This window comes from Neopsephotus bourkii, unplaced genomic scaffold (genome assembly GCF_033783945.1).
Source record: "Neopsephotus bourkii isolate Nb327-2 ecotype Australia unplaced genomic scaffold, CSIRO-AGI_Nbou_v1 NB_998, whole genome shotgun sequence".
NCBI lineage: Eukaryota > Metazoa > Chordata > Aves > Psittaciformes > Psittacidae > Neopsephotus > Neopsephotus bourkii.
The window spans coordinates 2,883,456-2,905,513 of record NW_026901490.1 but is presented as its reverse complement, the minus strand read 5'-3'; the positions used below and the strand labels follow the sequence as shown (position 1 = coordinate 2,905,513).

Genomic DNA, 22,058 nt, shown 5'->3' with positions numbered 1-22,058 from the left:
TTCTTTGTACCTTTGGCCCTGCCGCCTCCAGCACTGTCTGGGAGTCTGGACCCCACACAGACCTCTGAAGAGTGACCCATACATAGGTAGGCACAGGTCCTTCCCTACCTGCCACAGGCAGGACAAGGAACTGTAAGCAACAGCTCACAGTGATGGCTGTGAGACAGCACCCGAGGGACTGCGTTCAGTTTTTATACAAATGAAGGACTTCACAGGCTTTTCAGCAGTTTTTTGCCTCAGCACTCCCCCTCCTGAGTACAGGTAAGTCAGAAACGTCTTCTAATGCTTGACCTGGGCACCCAGCAACCCAAGGTATGTCCCCAGTGTCCAGGCTTCTCATCCCACAAGGGGCACTTCAGCACCAGGTCAGGGGTGATCCTCCGCTATTACTCCAATCACAGTGACATTGCCAGGTAACACCATGGACACAGCTGGTCCACTGCTGCTCCTCTAGCTCCTCCACTGCTCCTCCAGCACACCAGCACCTGTATGCGCATTAGTACAGGTAAGCTCACAGTACTACTGCCAACAGCCAGCAGCGAGCGGATCTGCTACACCACAGTATCTTCCCACTGCTCTCATCATTAAACGATTCCTCCAACAGGCTCAGGAGGTGTTGGATTATGTCACCCAAGAGTCATATTCAGCCTGTTAAACATCTCCTCATTGAGTTTATATGCACATCACCCTATAAAGCTATTAAACTGCCATATGGAAATCCTGCAAGCAACTGAAGAAAGCAGTGTCGTTAGCTGCCCTTAAACAATACCTGGCTCCTCTATAAAGTAGTACTATGTTGTTTCATGCTAGCGCCTAGCAACACCAGACGTTCCCCAAAGCCTCCCCAGGCTAGGAGAAGTCTGGGCACTGAAGAACACAAGCTGTGACACTGCTAGGGAGGAGCAAAGTGCAAGATCAAACAGATGCAGGGAGACTGGGCTGGGAAGGCAGGAGTGCCCAGAAGACAACTCTTTCAGCCTTGCGGGCTGTCACAAGGCATACTTGAGGGAGACTAGACAGCAAGTGGCATTAATAATGCTGTTTCAGCCTATAGAATTCCTGTGTATACATGGAAGGTGTAATTACCCCTACTCTATTGAAAAGAAAATTGAGGATACACAGAAACAAAAGAATAAAAAAAGAAGTTAAGTGCTCAAGGTCACCTATAAAGTCAAAGGCAAAAGAAAAAAATCCCCGAGTCTCCAAGCCATAGGCCATTTAGCAGGGTATGCTAATTTCATGTCAGAGGGGCATTCATTTAAATACCCACTGGTCATCTGATACTCTTCATGTTATCTACATTATACAATTAGAAAAGACACAAATTGCCTTTTCTTACAAACACACAGTTATGTCGTGTACAGAAATCTAGTGACAATTTTAAAACACAACCTTTCACACAATAGATACTAAAAAAACTGTTCAACACTTACATCTGTACTAAAGGTTCACAGGTCACTTTTTGCCTACTACTGTATTAATGATGAAATAAGCCAGTGAGTGAATTTCCAGGGGAAGGGGCTAACAGCTAGCAGGGACTGGAGGGAGGGAGTAGGTCACACTAAATCCATTAGCAGTGACAAACAAAAATAGAAATAAGGAAAACCTGACAAACGCTAATGGATTTGCACCATTTCCCCCATAACTGTGTATTTAATGTAGGGTTTTTCCTTGTTTAGTATTTAATATTAGTTCACACGATGAACTGACGGGGAAAACCAGGCACTTAGGTAAACGGTCTGAGAAGCTGCCTGGATGTGGGGTTTCCAAGTGTCCCTGGGCTCTTTAGGGAAATGGCCCTGCTTGGCAAGCTCAACAGATCCCTGTCCCCTGCAACAGGCACATGCTGAAGGAAAACTGTCCTCCTGCAACAGAGACCTCAGCGTATCAACACACAAATTACTTCTGCCATTTACATACATATACTTTACTCTGCTTGTGTCCAATTTCTACACTGAGTTCAGAGATAACTTCTTTTTTACTACCACTCCTCATTCTCTCTCCTCTTTCTCATGGCTGAATGAAACCCCAAAAAGCAAAACCAAACACCCTCCTTGCTCCAAGCATCCTCCAAAATGAGGCAACTGCTTGACTGCACTTGAAGCCTTCACCTCATTCACACAGCGCAAGTCACAGCCAAAATGCCACAAGCCCAAACCTCACAGACTCTAAAAAGCCTGGGACTTGACCACAACCCGGTACCTTTGCATGCAGAGCAAGAGCACACCAACATTCCTTCCTCCCACATGCCAGGTAGTGTCACACGGCTCTAGAGAAATGCCTCCTAAATTGCTAAGCCTGATCAATGGCTTTGCAATGAAGGTGAACCAGGGCAAGACCAGTTTAGCTCCAGGAGCAAACCACCCTCCTGTGGGGAGGTCAGAACCCAAACCCAGCTGCTCCAGCAAGCGTGCTTGCTCTTAGAGACAGGGTACCCTGGTGGGACCGAAACAGTAGTGCCTGAGGAGAAGGCCTTCCTCACCTGGCTGGATCTGAGGTCTTGCTTTCTTTGTAACACAGAACAAGAGGAAACCCACCCAAGAGCACACCACTGAGACCTACACACGGCCAGACAGGGAGCAGCAAGGCCCCGCCAGCCTGGCTGTGGAGGAAGAGCACCACCACCTTCAGCACCAACCTCTTCCTGCACTTCTGCGAAACCAGCCATAAAAGCCTTCCTGGGAGAGGAAGAAACACACCTCAACTGCACCAAAGACTTTCAGCATGGGAAGACTCTGATCTCAAGAGTCCAAGGGAATTACATACGTGGGCAGAGAGGGGGAATGGGCTGCTAAGCCACCTGCCTGCCTCCACTGACAACCATGTCACAGGTTGCTAAAAAGCACCATGTCCTGCTCTTAGCTGTAACTCTGGCCATGCAAACACAACCCCTTGCCCCACCTGCAGGTGTATGGCATCAGCCACAGCTGGGGAGCCTGCACCCAGCCCAGGGATGAGCATCCTACCAGGAAGGTCAGGGAGGGAGAAGCAGGTGAGAAATTGTCCTTCTCAGCAGAAGGATGCAGTGCCAAGGAGCAAAAGCAAGCCAAATCGCCAGGCCTCATCCAACTCATCCTGAAGGTGGAGTAAGTTAAAAGGAACAATACAGGAACCTCTCATTGTGGGAGCAGTTAATTCAGATGTGTTTGCATTTCCTCTCATTTTTACTTTAATCTGCTGTAGAAGCGCAGCTTGTAAAGACAGTAAGAAAATGGACTTGCTTAGCCTTCAAAGTTTTACTCACAGTAAGATTCATTAAAAATATAAGAAAACTCCCTTTACTATTTTTCTCCATGCAGCACCTCAACAATAGATTTGACAATTACAGGGGTTTTGTTGCCTTGGGTTTTTTAGGTGCTGTATTTTTACAAGCAGGGCTACATGGGTCACAGCTCTTAAAATGCTAAAAGCAGCCAATGCAACAAAAAACTTGGCATGAGGAACTGCTGCAGCATGAGCCACTCAGTCAAGCATATTTCAGACTGGATAATTAATACTGCATTTCAGCCTCCCAGAGCACCTCCACCAGTAAAACAGATTTGAAAGTGTGCAGACAGTTTATTAAACATGGTAATGTGATTACATTAGAGAAATAAGATGTAGTTTCACTGGTGTGCATGGATTTAAGGCAAAAAAATGAATATTTAAATCTAGGTTTTTTCCAAGGAAGCTAGCAAGCTCCTGATCAAAACCTACAGCTTGGTAAGAGTAGGATTCACAGGTTTATTCATGTTATTTCCCAGGCAGACTAGTTCTGCATTAGCAGCGCATTAATCAAATTCTAAATACTTAAGGATCCTGACCCGATACAGATTCTTCCTCCGTTTAAAGTCTACCTTATTTTTCCAGATTTGATTCCAAACCCCACAGTGATTTTGCTATTCCATACAAAAAAAAAAAAAAAAGTAAAAGAAGGTCCCCTCAAATTCACAGAAGAGACTCGATCCTGCCCCTTTATTCTGCTCTCGTGAGACCTCACTTGGAGTATTGTGTGCAGTTCTGGTGTCCTCAACATAAAAAGGACATGGAACTGTTGGAAAAGTCCAGAGGAGGGCCATGAGGATGATCAAGGGACTGGAGCACCTCCCGTATGACGATCGGCTGAGAAAGTTGGGGCTGTTCAGCCTGGAGAAGAGAAGGCTGCGTGGAGACCTCATAGCAGCCTTCCAGTATCTGAAGGGGGCCTATATGGATGCTAGGGAAGGACTCTTCATTAGGGACTGTAGTGTTAGGACAAGGGGTAATGGGTTAAAACTTAAACAGGGGAAGTTGAGATTGGATATAAGGAGGAAATTCTTTCCTGTTAGGGTGGTGAGGCACTGAAATGGGTTGCCCAGGGAGGTTGTGAATGCTCCATCCCTGGTAGTGTTCAAGGCCAGGTTGGACGAGGCCTTGGGTAATATGGTTTAGAGCGAGGTGTCCCTGCGCATGGCAGGGGGGTTGGAACTTGATGATCTTAAGGTCCTTTCCAACCCTAACTATTCTATGAAAGGCACGTGGTGAAGGCAGCATCAGAGTCAGCCTGCAAACCCACTGAAACAAACCCAACAGAAATAGAAACATCTCTCCTCAGGGTGCTCTTTCAGCTAAGCTGGTAGCAAACAGGATGTGAGCATCAAGGCACTGTGTGCAGAGAAGAGGTTATTCAAAATAGCAAGTTCAGGCACAGACCGGGTCTTTTACCCAGCAGGGAAAGAGTGGGAGGAAGGGGAGAAAAAAACAAGCTTTCAACCCACACACTGCAGCCCTGCCTACTTGGGTTTTCCCCGGTTCTTCTTTTTAACTGAATTACCTCGCACGCAGTCGTTCTCAAGTGCAGTGTTCACAGGCAGCCCCCATGAAACAGGGTTGCACGGGAAGCCGGCATGAGCTTTGAGCGCGCTGGGAGGAGGATGAGGAATGACAGGCTCCTTGTGAAAAAGAGAAAGAGGAACTGGGGTAGTTATGAAAAGACACACTGTCCACTGCTTGGCTTGAACTTGAGAATGAAAGAAAAACTGAGCTTGGAGCAGGGGGACAGGAAAACCAGAGGACAACACATCTAGAAACCTCTGGAAACTCAAAAAGCTGTATCAGCTTCTACACTGGGCTAACTCACAGTCCTCACCCTCCCAGTCCTCAGTGTTCACCAGCAAGCTATTAGTCTTTCTGATCATCATATATGAAGAGGATGCTGATCAATATTGCACGAGGGTGATTAGTGCTCAGTGATTAAACATCAGTGTATGAATTTATCTAATTTAACGTGCCTGAAGTGAAGGAAACAGGGAGAAACCATTTCTGAGCAGACTCCAGTACTGAAAATTGACAACTTGCCCAACATCATATGTTGATGCTGTGAAGAGTTCAGAACTAATAAGGACGGGATGATGTATGATATTCTCAGAAGGACGCAAAATTGTTTTCCTCCAAATTATTCATGATCAAATATGCCTTTGAACAGATCTACCATCTAAAGAAAAAGAAAATCTCATTTAAGGATGCCAAAGCAAGGCTATTTTGATGACACAGGTGTCATGCAAACAGGCATGCTGTGACCTGAGTCACTGCTCCAGGTCTCCTGTGATCTTTTCTCTATCAGTTTCACACAGGAAGCCTTCATGTTTGACACACCAAAAATAGCAGATGGTTTACAAATAAAAACTTTGCTTCAAAGAAGGATCGCAACTTTTTTCTCTTACGAAATGCAAATGCACTTTCAGCACGGTGCAATGCCCATGCCACACATTCCTCAGACAGGCATTTATGAACGGTTCCACTTCTAAGTGATGGAAGTAAAGAAAGAATTAAGAGGAGGGAAAAATTACAAAAATAGCTATCATAAATGAATAGCTGAATGTGAAAAGCAACCAAAAATAACATACAAACTCCTTCATGAAAAACATATACCTAGAAAGTGATGTCCAAACTGCTGAAGACCCTATCTGAAGGCTGAGCAAAAAGGAAGGGGCACCTTATAATTGATTTAATTGATCCAACTGATAATGAAAAAACTTTGACAGCAGGAATCTTACCTTTCAAAACTGCACAATGAACAAAGTCCTGCTGTAAAACAGTAACCAGCCCTTGAGCATGTTGGTGGTGTGAAAACCCAGTACTGTTTGCCCCACAAAGGCAGCCAGATGTACCAGTGTAAAAGCACCAGCCAGTGGCTGGCACCCTCCAAAGGGTCCTTCTTCTCTTCATACTTGTGCCAAGTGACCACAGATGCTGACATCTGCGCTACACTGACTGATGATCTCTGTTGCTCTATTTTCCCTGCAAAAGACTCTCTGAGGCAATACTAAACACACCACCACCAAGAGTTTGAAAGGAACTCGACAGATTACAACTCACTGCAACACCCAGAATCTGGCTTTAATAATGCCAATTCATAGCATTTTCAGCATGTTGGGATTCTAGATGTCTCCATCAGAAAGTCATGAGATAGTGCAAAATTATGGGGACGGGACAGGACATGGGGACCAAACCAAAGTATTTCTAGCCGTCTTCACTTCTGTAGAACAGCCTGAAAAAGATCTTAAAGGCTCTAAAATAAGGTGCACCCTTTCTTCCCCATTATTTTAGATTACATGATTTTTAAAGCCAATTTCAAAACTTACAAGGCCCAAATCTCTATATAGGCACCCCCTCATCTTTACCATATCCATTCATACTACTACACACACACACGCTCCTAAATGCTAGCATTACTTGGTCTAACTTAAAGCCATGTGACATAGAGGATTTATTTGGACAATTACAGAACTGCCTCCCCTTCCAAACAAAAGCATGTCTCTCTACAGAGTGCAAGAAGGCTGGGGCTACATGTGGCATGGACTGAAAAGCTATTTAGACCAGCTCTCAAACTGTTTTATTGTTTAACCTGATGCCAAACAACAGGAATGGACAGACAGTCAAAACAGGAAAAAAACAATAGTTTAATACTGATGAAGCGAATTCCCCCCCTTTTTAATGCATGTCTAAAAATTAAAGGCTCAGAGTGCAAATTCAGCAACAAGTTTGTGAACCCTGTTTTATAAATTGCAAGGGAAATAAACTGAAGTTGATGTGGCACACAAGTGGATAATTCTACCATAATTAAGACACGGACTCTCATCCCATCAGCTCAAGCCCAGCCAAACACATTTTTGGCATACTAGACACTGGAGGGTGAGTGGGACTCGAGTACTGGTGAAGAAGCAGATGGTAATTAGCAAAAGTGGTTAGATCACAAGCATGTTTACTTTGAAACTAAAATAACACAAGCATTTTAGCTGGGGGGAGGGCATTTTCCCATTTTTTTCCTAGTCAGCAGAAAAACAGGAAGCGAAAGCAAGATCTTTCCTTTCATTTCAATGCTACAAATTAAAATCAAAGCTTTCTAAATGAAAATGCTGTATTTTTTAGTCAAACAATAACAGAAAAGCTTGCCTCCTAATGGAAAGGGTCATAATTACGTTTCTGCTTTTCCAAATTCAAAGTTCCTCTGCTCTAAAAGCCAACAGCAAATGACACATCAAAGCAGACCTGCTAAGCCAAGAACAAGGAACTTTGTTCTTCCAAACAAAAGCAGCACTGCCCAAAAGGCAGTGAAGTCTTACAGGTGTTTTAGCAAAACCTGAAAGGACAAAAAACTAGTCAAAGTGGACACGTTTCACTAAATTTTAAGTGCTGGCTTGGTTCAGAAAAAGCAAGAGAGATGGTTAGTTAAGCTGTTAATTTTGAGTGAACTGTAGTCTAAACAGTTCTGGTGAAGCTAAACAGGTAAGCGGTTGTGGCAACAGAACAGATTTGTCCCAAGGAAATTTTGCAGAGATGCATCACTATGGCAGCATCTTGTTTTCCTAACGCAGAGATACAAGTAAATAGAAACCTCTGTGTGACAACCCAAACCCATACTACTTTTTGCTCCCAATTTACCTTAAAAGGGTTTGGATGATCTAAAATCCTATATGACCATGTAGCATTTTTTATATATAAAATGTATTTGTGTACGCACATACACATATACAGATAGATACAAAAATAAATTCATTTAAGCAGAAAAGGAGGTACAGCCTGAGCAATAAAATCCCATTTGTCTCAATAGCTGGGAGCTAGCACCATAGAGAGTCTTCTGTGCGATTTGTCTCTGTGACAGCTTCTTTCCTCTTTCTCTGCCATGCAGCCAAGAGTCTCGAAACTATTAGAACTTGTAAAACAGAAATCTACCCTTTTCTGCAACATCAAGGTTTGTATATTTAACCCTCAACACTGAGGGAGGAAACCTTCATCTCTAAAGAAGGAGAGTAAGAAAGAGAAAACCCAAATAAATCAGTGCAACTGTGTAATTATGTAATAATAAATGCATTACATTAATTGCCAAAACAGGGGAAAAAAAACCCCACCATTTTGGACAAGTTCATCTGGCTGCTTCAGAACAAACCATGCAACACTAACAGCTCCAGCAGTTGTCCAATTCCCAGCCATCTTGTCCACAGCCTGCCTGTCCAACATCCACCTCTCCCAACTAGACTGAAAACCTGTGTTGCCTACACACCCCATGCGTTTCTTCCTACCTTAGCTATGCAATCCAACAAAATACTTACACTATTCGTGTACAGCTCTCTAGTCCTGAAGTACTTTAGGAAGGGTAGAATTAAGTAAGAATCATATCATTATTTCCAGTTACATTTATAAATAAATATAATCTCTGAAGGGGTTTCCTGCAGAACTAAATACCTTTTGACCCAGGAGCTCTCTACCATTTTCTCTCTAAGTGTAATTGTAGCTCTGTCTGAGCCAGCAGCATGCAGTTCTTAAAGCTGTCAAACACTCCTCTCCAAAAGCCTTCGAAGTGCTCCCCAGAGTAGTGAGGAGCTCTAGAAATGCAGTGCTTCTGTGCTATTCTGGTGCTGGAGAACGCTGCACACATACAGCAAGGCAATGGTACAGAGGAGAATCTTCAAAACATAGCTTTTCCTGGACGGCAACAGGACTTCATACCTAAAGATGAACCACACAAGAACTAGTTGTTTCTCCCCAACATAATAAACTCCTAAGTTTATTATGTTCTGTATCACTTAACAGTGATGTTCACCCCTCTCCCTCTAAGCTAAAACCAGAGCATTTCATGAAGGATCTCCCCATTTCTACACATAACCCAAGGAGAGGTGTGTTCCCACTCTCCACCATGAAGACTGAGGAAAGGAGGTGAAAAACATGTAAATGAAAGCTGGAGGATACCTAGCCCTAGTCTTGCATTAACCTCACAGCCCCTACAAGTTGCACTGTAGGCATTTTTGCTTTCAACTGTAAACTCAGAAAAACATTTACAATAGTAGCTTCATCTCAGGGAGTACTCTCCCACAGTAGGCAGCCATGGGATCTCATAAATATAGCTCTGGAGCAGAGCCTAATTTTCTGCTCATAGCTTGAATGAGTGCGAATTCAGCATTCAACTAGATTCTCTTATGCAAAATCCCATCAATAAGTTTCTGCTCCATGCACTGCCATAGACACTTTTCCATGTCATTGAGACTTTCCCATACAGAAGCCCGTTCATTCCTCTGCTTACCAACAGTCATCTTTCAGCAAGTTACGCCACCGTTTCAAAATCCTGAGAGTACTCAGCTAGTGGTAAATTGCTACCATTCACTGCTGCAATGAAATATAGCAATTCAGCATGCTGTAGATAGTGTTTTGGTATCTTAAGTCACTGGCTAAGGGCAGCAATTTGGTTTCTTTTCTACTGCAGCAAAGAAAAAAACACATTTAAGATCCCTGGAGTGAGTCCTACCACAAATCCTTACTTCAGTTCACAGGACAAAGCTTCCATAACACCCAGAAAGGAAAATTTGAAGAACATAACTAACGAATTAAAATGTACTGTCTCCAAAATTACTATTATGGATAACTGAGTGAGATCCAGACGCATCATTTATGGCCACAACAGCTACTTTTCACAGCCCTCAGTCTCCATTCTGCTGTTGTTTACTCAGCACTAAGTCAAAAGCAGCTCCTCAGGAGCCAGGAGTCCAAACTGCTGGGTAACAGAAGAAAACAAGTAATGGTCCAGGCTGAGAAGGGCCAATAGTGACCTACCAAGAATTCAGGAAGCAAAAAAAAAGCTATGTCAAAGTCAGAAGGTCACTCCTCTTCTTCCTCCCTACTGCTGCTTATCTTGCATGACCTCTGTTACTGATGAGCCTGACACCAGTTACAGCTACAAGAAACTCAGGACTTTCTAGAAATCAGCTGAGTTGCCAACAAGCAGGTAAATCTTGTCAGCATCCAATAAATGTGCTTATTCTCCAGAAAAGAGAACCACAGTTTTACTGCCATTGCAACAACACGCACTAAATGACCAGACACTGCAGCAATGACAAGCATGGCATAGGTGTAGTATCTCACCAGGATTCTCAACAGCTCCAGCCACATGAGCAGTTAAGACCTGAAGGCAGGCTAAGAGGGATCACGGACGCAATGGCATGGCAGAGCCGAGGCATTCTGCACTCTCTCAGATAGCTAAGGGTGAGAACCGTCATGAACTTCAGTCCTGGACACTGATTATGCTCAAAGGGAAAACATCTCAGGAAGCTCTCACTAAAAGCAGTACAGGTGAGGAAGGTACTCCTTGCCCTCATGCACAAGGCCAGTTAGTCCCAGGCCAGCCAGACTCCGCTGAATGGCAAGTGTCCCATTAGCTATCCACAGGGCTACTGATCAACAGCAACACCACCTCTGCTCCTTCAGAAGAGCGGGGTTTTTTCCACAACTAAAGAAAACATAGAGTACTACTTCTGTACCTGAATTCTCCCAAACCAGAGAAAACACACACCTGAGTAAGTCAGAAAAACTAAGATAAAAGATTGATACAAGTATCCAAGCATATGTACAGGATCCATTTTTACCTTTAAACAGCACAAGTGTCAAGGACTTACAAGTGCACCTGAATGAACTGTCTCTCTGCTGTTTGTCACTTACGCACTGCCACGCCATCAGCATTGGCATCTCCTCTCTCACCCAGCCCACATGTAATAGTTCCCAGCTCTGGAGCTGAGCAGGTACCCTGCTTCTGGCCAGCTCTGAGGTACTGGCCCATGTGGGGAACGGTGGGGAGAGGGACTGAAACTAAGCAGGACTTAGATCAAATGGCACATGCTAGAAAGCAAAATTAAAGAGTTTCTTTCCTTGAGACCAAAACTTAAATACTGAATCGTAACAAGCCAGTTCTACTACTGAAAAGCAAAACCTCACTGTTCTTAAACTGACTTAAACCAAAAGTACCAGAAAACCAGCAAGACTCATACACATCTCATCAAAGCAAACTTTCTTCAGTATCTTCCTTTACCTGGAAGACAGGAGACTTAACTTATACTGGGTCAAAATACCAGATCATAAATCAAAAGATAAAAGCAAATACTTACTTAGAGACAGAAATCTGTATTAGCTGAAAAAATACATATAAGCATACATCACAGTCTTTCCCTAGATGCTTACTGTGCAAAACTTACTCAGAAGCAGCCATGTGGGGATTTTTTAAGCAAATACATGTTCACAAGACTAACTGCATCATGGCATACTGCTTTGTTGCAGCTACGTGCAGTGCTTATACCACAACCTTACCTAGGTCATCCCACTCTTGAAAATAATTGATTATTTCTATATGTTAAGCCCACATTGACCAGCACACAGGTATCAACTAAATTAAAAACAAGAGTCACACCGGGTCCCCTTTTCCAAAGGATTCCAGCTTGTGTTACCCTGGATCATTCAGGTGGTTCAACTGGATTTATGATGAAGGCACAGCAATTAGCTGAAAACAACGCAGAAGGAACAGGTATGAGCAGCCTGGAGATTGCTCCTCACACCCCACCAGGCCAGTATGAATGATGCTACCAGAAACACAGAGCTGCCACTGGAATGAGCCAAGGCTTCAGCTGCCTGGGTCAGCGAGTGGAATGCAGCAACTGCCTGAAACCAGAGCAAAGAAAGGCACTTCTCCAGCAACTCCAAGACTACTTCAGGCTGCCTGAAGAGTATTTTCAACTCCTCAATTATTTTCAACTGCTCAATTATGAAGTCCTTCAAATGCCTTTTCACGAGGTCCTCACTGAGGAAAAGGAGCCAGGCAGCACAATTTGCTGTGCTCTTTTCAGCCAGTGTAAAACACTTCACTTCCCTTTTAGGAAAGGAAGGAGGAAGTCTAAGGGATGATACTTATCTTGTAATTAAAATGGATGCTTTGATGTTTTGTCGAAGAACTGAAGTGTGAGACAGAAGAACACACACTTGGCCAGATGAGCAAGCCCGGTTCATCTCTGATGTTCAGCCACAAGTGGAGGTAGCACAGTTGCCATTGTACGCCTGGTGCTCAGAGGTACATCTTGCCTACCGCCACAGGATCCCCCACAGGCCAGTGCTCACTAATGGACACATGAAGCACTCCTGTATACTCCAACCCCATCATCGAGGCCTCCTCCATTCAAAGCAGAGCACAGCCCCAGGATCTGCACTTCCTTTGCTGGCATTGACAACAGCAGTTCATTAGCTCTCTGAGAATTAGGAAGAAACTTGAGTGGTGATGAGGACATAAAGACAGCAGCACAGAAAAGCCTGACAAGTGATTTTATGGACAGCCTTCCCTTTTCCATGATAGCTTGTCAGAGGATTCATAGCACAGCTCCATCCAGAGCCTCCTCTACTGCCAATATTAAGAACTTTGAGCAACAAAAACCAACCTTGAGATAAAAACACCAAACAAAACCACATCCCTGTGCAGTTTTCTTAGGGCCATTTCACCCATGTATAGGCCCAATACCACACCAAGTATGTATCTGACTGAATGTACAAGCACCCCCAGTGATTTAAGTGCAGCCTGTGCTCTCAAAGGTAGAAGCATCTCCCACCCCTTCCCCATGCTCTCTAGCTGCCAGGTCAGCTCTGAGCTGGCAGAAAGCTGCAGGGATGGTTTCATGCCACATTAAACAGAGCTGAGCCCACGGCCTGTGCTGATACTGGTGACCCTCTGACCAGAGACCATGAGCTAAGCAGAGAGCTAAAAATGAATCCAATCAAATCAGCCCACTGAAAAATAACCCAAACAAAAACTAGCACAGTTTTCGGTCTGCTTGTGGCACGGTGACACATGTGTCAGTATGAGCTCAAGAGGGGCCACAATACAGCCCCAGATCAGTTCAGTCCCACAGCAATGGGAACAAGCAGACAGGCTGGGCAGAGACCATGCCTGATGATGGCAGCCCAGATTTTAATCACTTTAAATCAAATGTAATACACTATGAAAAGCCAACACAGGCCACTTGCACAACAAATAGCACAGCCCTGCTCCTAGAAGAACCACAAGAAATGTCTCCAGCAGAAGAAAGCCTCCCATTGTATTTAAACTTCTTTTCTTATTTCATCCTAGCCTTTTTCTTGTGGTGGAGCCCACACCCATTACCCCATCAAGCAGTCACACGCCAACTCTCCCTGCAGCTGCCAGTCTCTATCAGGCTTTTCTTCTGTGACTAATGGCTTGCCTCCTTAGCAATTCCTCACCCTTCCCATCATCTCTACTTCTTCCGCAACTGTTTGCTGGACTACACTGAGATCTGGACCAGGGAATTGAGCTGAAAGGCAACTCAAGAATTAGAAAGAGGGAAAGATAAAAATCCATCTGGATCAGATCCCTGACCAGATCCATGGTTTGTCACAGAAACGCAGGAGTTCATCTTCCAGGAAGGTGTTAAAGCAAACAGCCAGGAACAAGGGAGGTGCAACCATGGCTGAAAAGAGGACTCATCAACCCCATCGCTCCCCAAGCCCAAGGGCTCGCTCCTGCTTTCTTGTCTGGGCTCCTTCAGTGCAGCTAAATACACTTCATATGCTCTTGCTCTGGGTGAGGAGCACAGTTATGGCCAGTTACTCCAATTTATTTAACCTAAGCAACCAGTCCCCTTGGGTAGGTGAATAGCCTGTCAATGTGCAACCAACACCCCAGTTACCCAGCAGGGTGCCTGCCCATGGGCTATCTTAACCAAGAGCAAGATAATGTAAATACCTTAGATAAAAGGTCCAGAGGACTCCTGGGATATTGCCAGCTCTTCATTACTTGAAAAAAAACTGATTATGTTTTGCACAGCTCTAAACCAGGTAATACAGGCAGACTCCACGGCAAAGAGTAAGCTCTAATGTAAAGTCAACCAGCTGAAAGCCAGTGAAATGGAAGCACGCTATTTCCACACACAGCTTTAGGAAATCTGTTCTTTAAATATTCTGTGTCATTTCTGGGGTTTGCACTTCAAAAACAAGACTGAAAGGGTTCAAGAAAAGCTCTCCATAAATTCTCTGGTATCTGGAAGTTACACGTTACAGTACAGTTCTAGAAACTTTTATGATTGCTCTGGAATAAGAGGACCCTCATTTCTCTACGTACCAATTTGAGGAGAACATTTCTGATACTAAACAGCTTTTTAGTATGACAGACTGGAGTATTAAAAAAATGGATTTAAACTAGATGAATTCCAGCTTAAAACGACAACATCTATTAACAATTTGGGAAATTAACAGCTGGACCACTCATTTAGGACATTATTTTATTAATGGAGTCAACATTATCTGAAGTCTTTAACACGAACCTCAGGTTGTTTTTCTGCTGTTTTTTTTTCCGCTTTACCTCCACCAAATGTTATGAACGTGGTGAAATTCTGATGCTGGTGTTATTTGGGTCAGTCTAGGTGATAACAGTATTAAAAATGGAGGAGATCATTTCTATCCCCAGAGTACCACCACGCTTTCACAGGAGATCTTCTTGATCAATAATGTTAAAGAGGTAGAATAGGATCCTTGATCCCTCGCCTTTGTGCATATGCAGATTGAATTACAAGATTCTAAGGAAAAATGAGCAGGCTCCTTAGAATTTCTGCAGGTATGCAGGGTTTACTTGTTGGAAGGCTGGACATTATCACAGCAAAGGAAAGATCTTGGCAGGAGGGAGTTCTGAAAAGTCTCCTGCACCCAAAGGGTGCCCCCACAGCTCTCATCAGGTGCCCTGGCAGAGCCCTTAGGTGAGGCAGTGCCCTAGATGAGGACAAGTCGTATATCGATTCTCACAGAGCCCAAGGACCACTCAGGAGACCTTAGATCTCATAGCCTGCCCCAGATGGAGGAGGAGCCTGGCTAGATCCCCATGACCTAGTTATGGACCATGTACTTCTAAGAATAACTTCCACATCAAGCTAGGGGAATTTTCTTCTCCTGTCCCCATAAACATATCCCTTACCCTCATTACATTTTTATTAAGACGTCCCCCAGTACAAGTGCCAAACAAACGTTTAAGAGACTTGAATTTCTTCAGCATGCACACAGCCAGGAGCATGTGCTCGTTTGCCTATCTCAGACAACGCAGAGCAGACACAAAGAGGAACCCTCTTGATAGGATGGATGCCTGAAGAAGCACAGATGGGGGAAAGACGGCAGAATAGCAGAAAGGAGCATGGGACGAGACCCCCAGCCCAGCTCCTGTTAACGGTGGGCTTTTCACCGAGGCAAAAAAATTACAGAGAAGCCAGCAAGGTCAAACAGCCTTTCCCCTCATCCACTCGTTTGGTAATAAGGATCAAGAAAGTTTGCATTCATAAAAGGCAGAGATGTATCACATGCCCTCAAAATACAATCCTACCAGCCTTTGCTCAACTCAGGAATTCCTACAGGAATAAAACGAACCTTCAACGAGGGGAAAAAGATAGGGCTTATAACAGAATTTTTCAACAGACCCTCAGCTAGAGCAGCACTAGTGGGCGCAGCTATAATTACAGCAAACCTACATAATGGGTCTGAACTAGCTTAGCCCTTTCCCTGCAAGCAGAGAAGCTGCCACATCAGTAACTCCGTTGCTAGGGCAACTGCTTGCTTTCCATATCAACTGCAAACTCGTTGCTATTGGAGACACATACACAAGAAAAATTCCTCTCTATAGCCAAGGACCAGATGGTAGGGAAGTCAGGGAAGTCATGGGCTAACGGGCCATACTAAATGTGACACACACTGGAGGACATTTAGATCTGTAGGTTCACAATAGGATTAATGTGAATGACTGAATTCACAGGTCTGGCAGTATAAACAAAGCCAGGGAACTCCTCATCTACTCCCCATCATGTGATACTTCATACTCTGGTCACCTATTATTAAATTGCTGAGCTCAATGCAAAGAGGTTTGTACAATCAAGGGCTCAGCATTTTCCCTTCTTAAGCCCAGCTCTCTGTCTCGATCCAGGAGATCAGCCTCATCGCAAAGTTACATGAATAGTCACACTGCCGGCTTGCCAGGTAAACCTGATGGCATTGCAGCTGAAGTGGAACAGCAGCAGTGCATAAACATACCCGAGGAGGAGAATGTCTTTTCCAAGCCCTCCAGACCTAAAAGCACCAGCACAGGGCAAGTCAAAAACTGAAGTGATGCAGCCCCTGTAAGTCTTCCTTTTCTTTCTCCCCTCTCTGTTACAGGGGTTTCTCTCCATGAAATGCAAGCATTCATATGCAAGCAGAAAAAGCTGCATGCTATTAAACACATATTTAGCCCAATGAATATAAATTAGTGGAACCCAAGATTGAGAAAAGTACTATGTAGAGGGAATTCAAAAAAGAATTAAGTGTTCAGCAGAACTTTTTTTAGAAAAACGATTACTGAAAGGCTACACAAACAAACACTGGAAAGCAAAAGTTAGGGAGGAAAAGCTTCTAGCTTTTCACAATGTGTCAATGCACATCAACCAGCAAATGCCTGCAATTCCCAGCACTGATTAACTCCTTCCCCTCCACATTGTACATGTTTCAGAGCCTGTCTTGTTAGCATTTTGTAACGTGCCATTTGCTAAATGCTTTTTTTCCCCCACATAAAAACAGTAAGGCAGGCAGGCTCCAAACACGCAATTTGTGGAATCTGGCTGCAAAGGGGCAGAAGCAGCAAGAAGCGATTCCTAAAAAAGGAGAGCTTCCTGCTCCCCTGCCCCAAGCCCCAGCCTAAAACCAGAGAACCCTTCAGATGGACACCCCCTTTCTGAACAGCAGAGATGCTTGCTGCAAGGTCCTCGAATCAACCCCAACTGTGCATGTGCACACACATGAAGGTATTTTCAAAGCCAGCAGTTGACATTTACTGCTTTCCAAGTCCACAATTAGCTGTCAAGCACCTGATTCAGCAACTCTGACTGAGCGCCAGTTCTGCGCTCAGGACTATGTCTGCCACATCCCCTGGCCAGGACATGAGAAAAACCCAGCAGGAGATTTAAATGACCTGCCTTGCTGCGTTGTATGGCTGAGATTCTCATCTCATTCACCATAATGCTGGCTACCTGCAGTTATTAGCATATCCAGGAGGTGGAAGAAATTCTTTCTCATAACCTGGGATTTTCAAGGAATGAGTAAAACCCCACCTCGTTATTCACACAGGCAAGGCCTCCCACCACACCTTGCTGTCTAGCTACGTAACCATGGCTCTAAGCACAGATTCGAGATGCAGGTGACTAGTCATGCATTGTGCTCTGCCACTTCCCTGCAGAGAACCAGCACGTCGTGGTATTGTTCATGCGAGCTCAGCAGACTGCCGGATATTTGACAGATAGACATGAAGGCAAGTTCCTCATAGGAAGGAAGTTGTAATCTAAACAGTCAACTTGTAAACAGAGGAAGAGGGACAGAACAGAACACAAATGGCAATGCTAAACACATGCCTTGCCAGTTACAATGTTTTGTGGGTTTCTTAAATGTATTGTGTGAAGGTTTCTTATGGTCTGGGACTGGATCCTAGCAGTCTGGCATGTTACTTGTTATTATAGTCTCACTTCCAAACAAGAATTAAGATTATGGTTTACACAAAACAAGATCCAGCTCAGGAACTTGTTCTTGGGTTTTTTAAAATATCATACACAATCTTCCACAGCAACTAACTGATAAAAATACCAGTCCACAGAGTGTGATCTGCAATACGTGGGTTCTAGGGAATAATATCCAAAAAAAGGGGGAGTTGGGGGAATAAAAATGTCGATCATTAAAAAAAAAAAAAAAAAAAGGAAAGCTCCAGAGAAAAGACAGTTAAGAAATCTAAAATGAAGAGTTGTTACTTTAGGGTAATATATGACTCTCGCTCTAGAGTTACTTGAGCTCCTACTCCACAGCACTTAAAGTTAAATTACACACAAAATAGGGAGAACAGCACCACCAACAGAAGTCTAGTTTCAGGGTTACCATTTACAAGACAATCCTGGCATTTACTTCACTGAAATACAAAAGTTGAGTGCATCTATTGTTTCTACCAGAAAAGAGTGCCCATTTTCTGACTGTCAGCCAATTTCAGAGACAAACAGTCAGTGATGTGATTTTACCACCTATTTATTTCACTAACCTGGGAGAAGGCCTGTGAAATTAATCTGCAAGATGATATTTTTATCAGTATACTCATACTTTGCCAAAGATTCATCCAGAGCACTACTTCTTGAGACGGTCCCCTTCAGAACCTGATACCTGCTCCCAGGCAGACTGACGTAGCAGGAGGCTTTGCAAAGGGCTGTCTCCCCTGCCCGGCTCACTTCTCCATTCCCTCCTCACAGCCTCTTCGTGCAGATGCTGATGAGGATTCAGCAATGAAACCAGACAATGACAAAAGAGACACAAAGTCAGAAATGTGCACCACAGGCTTCTGCCACTGCACCAGTCACAGAAGCTACACAAGCCCAGGAAGAGAATGACTGAAATTCCTGTGAATGGTTAAGTTTCATCTTTGATGACAGACCAGTTTCCTCTCTCTGAAGAGTTTCTCTAAAACATGTCTGAAATGGAACCAAAATTCAGAACTACTTCTGTCTGTTTAGGAGAAAGGGAAGTTTTTTCAGATTACAGCACAGACCAGGGAAAAAAGCAATGGACTCTTACATAAGGCATACCCTTTCACTATATGTTCGTATAAGCCAAGAACAGCAAGCAGCCTATTTATAACATGATTACATTCATCTAGTATAGCTGGAAACCATTACCACAGCATGCTAACTAAAACCAGTATTTAACCACTATGCATGAAGACACCAGCTGGGGGGAAAAGAAAAAAACACACACACCCCCCTAGTACTTTCTTACAGATGTCTAGACAATGAATTTAATAAAAACAGAACGAGCCATACTAAAGAAATGTTGGCTCTCTGAATTTCATGAATTACGTTACCAGGGACAGCACTGCATATTCTGCATTTCACTGTTACAGACACATTCTGGGATTAGCAGGTCAATATTTTCAGAGCCAGATCAGTTTCCATAGTTCCAAACTTACCTGACTTCTGTCTTTGTCCACTTTCTTAAAACACTTATTCAAGGATAGATTATGTCTCACAGAATTTTTCCATCCAGTGGGTGCATTTGCAAAATATGGAAAGTGTTCCAAGATCCAGTTGTATATATCCTTTACGGGCAGTCTTTTGGTTGGCGAGTCCTCAATGGCCATAAATATGAGGCAGCTAAAGGAGTAAGGAGGTTTGCAGTTGGGGTTCTGCTTGGCATCATAGGGCATGTCAGAGTGGGCAGGAGATGGTGGCGTGTCATCACCAATGTCCTGAACGGGGCTAACGCTCCTTAACACCGAGTCCCCAAAGCTTTTCAGCAAGTTCTTGCTCTCATGTAACCAGTTCAAATTAGTTAGTTCTTCATCTTCCATGGCCCCTTTATCTAATCTGATGGCAGGCAAAGAGAAATCTAGGTCTTCGTCATCGTGAAGTGCCTTGGATAAATCACTATCCTGGTAACGTTGGCTCAATCCACTGGGAACACTAATTCCTGAGCCCTCTGGCTTCTTACTGGGAGGCATGACTGGACCCATTTAGACAGCAACTCCTGGGAGAGTGAACCCAAAGGAAAGGGAGAAAGAAACAGAAAAGTTAGCTCATAAAAAGACACTGCATAACATTTTGTTATCTTTTCCCTAACTGGTCACTTGTCCTTTTGCCATCTGTATTAAAAATGACAGACCCACTAAACACTCATCCACAACTGTAGAATGAAATAAGCTCAAGTCAGGACAAGGGAAGAAATTTCAATCAACGGAATAAACCCCAATACACCTCAGTTCTTCAGGTACATGAAGTTCCACACCGCAAATCCCTTTAATGATGGATGTGTATATGAAATCACTGAACACTCCTGTTGTACCACTTCAAAAAGCATGTGAACTGGAAAGAGAAAAAATAAAAAAATAGATGGGTTTGAGCCCAATTGCTTTAAATTCAGCTGCTCCACTTTTGAGGCCAATAATACAACAGCACCGTGTTTAAAGTCACTCTGGCTAAAGGCTGATGCAGAAAAGCATCCAATCTGACTGCAACTCCAAAAAAAGTCAGAAATGACAGCAGAACTTTAAAACCAGCTGGGGTAGGAGAAGGGAGGAGGGAAAGCAGCACACAGAAGTTTTGGGACCAGGGCCAAGACATGGGGAAACAAGCGCCAGAGAAATAGAGCACTTTAAAAATGTATGTAAACAGAGAAGATTTTTACATAAGCTGAGCTGTATTTCAAACGTGGCAGAAAACAGAGGCAGAAAGACTGCTGGGATGCCCATCAGCGGCACCAGAGAGGTGGACGAGCTGCAAAGGGTACTGCACCAGTAGGCCCCGAGGGGACACCTGCACTCAGTAACATTCGGGAGTACTTGAGCTGGGTGAAACCAAGCACCTGCCCAGCTCAAGAGAAGCTGACAGGAGCCAAACAATTCCACCTCAGAAGCAAGACTCAAACTCCCTGAGCTTCTCCTTACAGTAAAACTGCCAGGATTTAGGTCTGGAAATGTGAACAGCAGTGAAATAAAACTGAGGAGAGTTAATAACAGATTTTAAAACGACGAAGCTTCCTGCACAAATGCTGAACAAGAGCAAAATGATTCCCTGTACCAAAACCATATCCTCAGCAGTTCCCTCAAGTCATGTGGTCACACAGTCAATACTGTAAACGAAGGGGGAAAAAAAACCCTACAGGTAACAACAGAACAAACATCTATGTACAGGAAAAAAAGAGAAGGACATCCATTCTGGGAAGGAGAAATGATGGAGTTTTAGCTGCTACAAAAGGGTAAAAACGGAAAATTGAAGTTCCTCAGGTCTTTCTATAAGCGCTTTCCACCAAAGCAATCATGACTAAAAAGAAACATACAGAACTTTCATGCACAGATGCCTGTTAACACACACCATCACCCAACAAGCTCAGCAACCGTGTGGTTTTACACAAGTATCTGGAAGAGGAAAAAATACCGAGGCAGATATAAACACCGGGAGGCCAAACTTACGTAGGTTCCACTTCCTAGCTTTCAAAACAGCATCCAGCACAGCCAGAAGGTAAACACCAGTATCGCTGGTGTCCGGGGGCACTGGCATCGCCTACCTACGCCACACACTCAACTTTGACTCCAAAAAGAAGTTACGTCCCAGGAGCTTCTAAACAGGAAAATTATGATGGCTGACAGTAAAGTAATTTAATTGCACTGTTGCTATGACAACATGCTGCTCTCTTTCTGTTTAATTTTCTTATTTGCCAGTATCCTCCCAAAGGGCCGTATCATACCATCCCTTTTTTCTCTTTTTCCCTCCCCAGTCCTCACGGACGCCGGGGGTGACGGGGCTGCTCCGCCGACCCCTCTCGTACCGGCCACCGGCGTCTGCGGACGGAGCGGGAGCGAGGATTGCCAGGAGCTGACACCCCCCGTGCGGCGGGGCTCGGCCGCGGCTGCACCCGGGGACTGGAGCGGGGCGGGGGAGGGGGTGTCACACGACTCTGTTAAGGAGGCCCGTGGCGGCTGCCGCGGCGCCCCGCCGCCAGACAAAGGAGCGCCGGTCACATGAGAGCCCGCAGTCGGACCAACATTTTTAACCCGCCGCCAGCCGCGGGTGCTCCAACACACGCTCACGGACCCACCCGCCAGAGGCGGCTCCGCGCCGCCCGCCGGGGGCCCGCAGCGCCGGGGGTAGGCGCACCGCGGCGCCCCCCCGCTCCATGTTCACACCGTACTGCTCGCACGGAGGGGAGGGGGGGGAAATGCGGGGGGCGGGCGCCCATTGGCCCCCGCC

The 22,058-nt window shown here is 44.6% G+C and overlaps 1 protein-coding gene across 9 annotated transcripts in view; it reads right to left on the bottom strand.

The window, feature by feature from the left end:
• FOXN3 (forkhead box N3) overlaps positions 1-22,058 on the bottom strand; it is a 218,941-nt gene that overhangs the window by 119,441 nt on the left and 77,442 nt on the right. For 8 of the 9 annotated variants that reach the window (XM_061359969.1, XM_061359970.1, XM_061359968.1 and 5 more), the window contains exon 2: positions 19,283-19,839. In XM_061359969.1, the coding sequence (XP_061215953.1) occupies positions 19,283-19,825 (543 nt within the window). In that variant the 5' untranslated portion in view covers positions 19,826-19,839. Of the gene's footprint in view, positions 1-19,282; positions 19,840-21,280; positions 21,305-22,058 lie in introns of those variants that run through there. The other variant, XM_061359971.1, reaches the window with a different exon arrangement.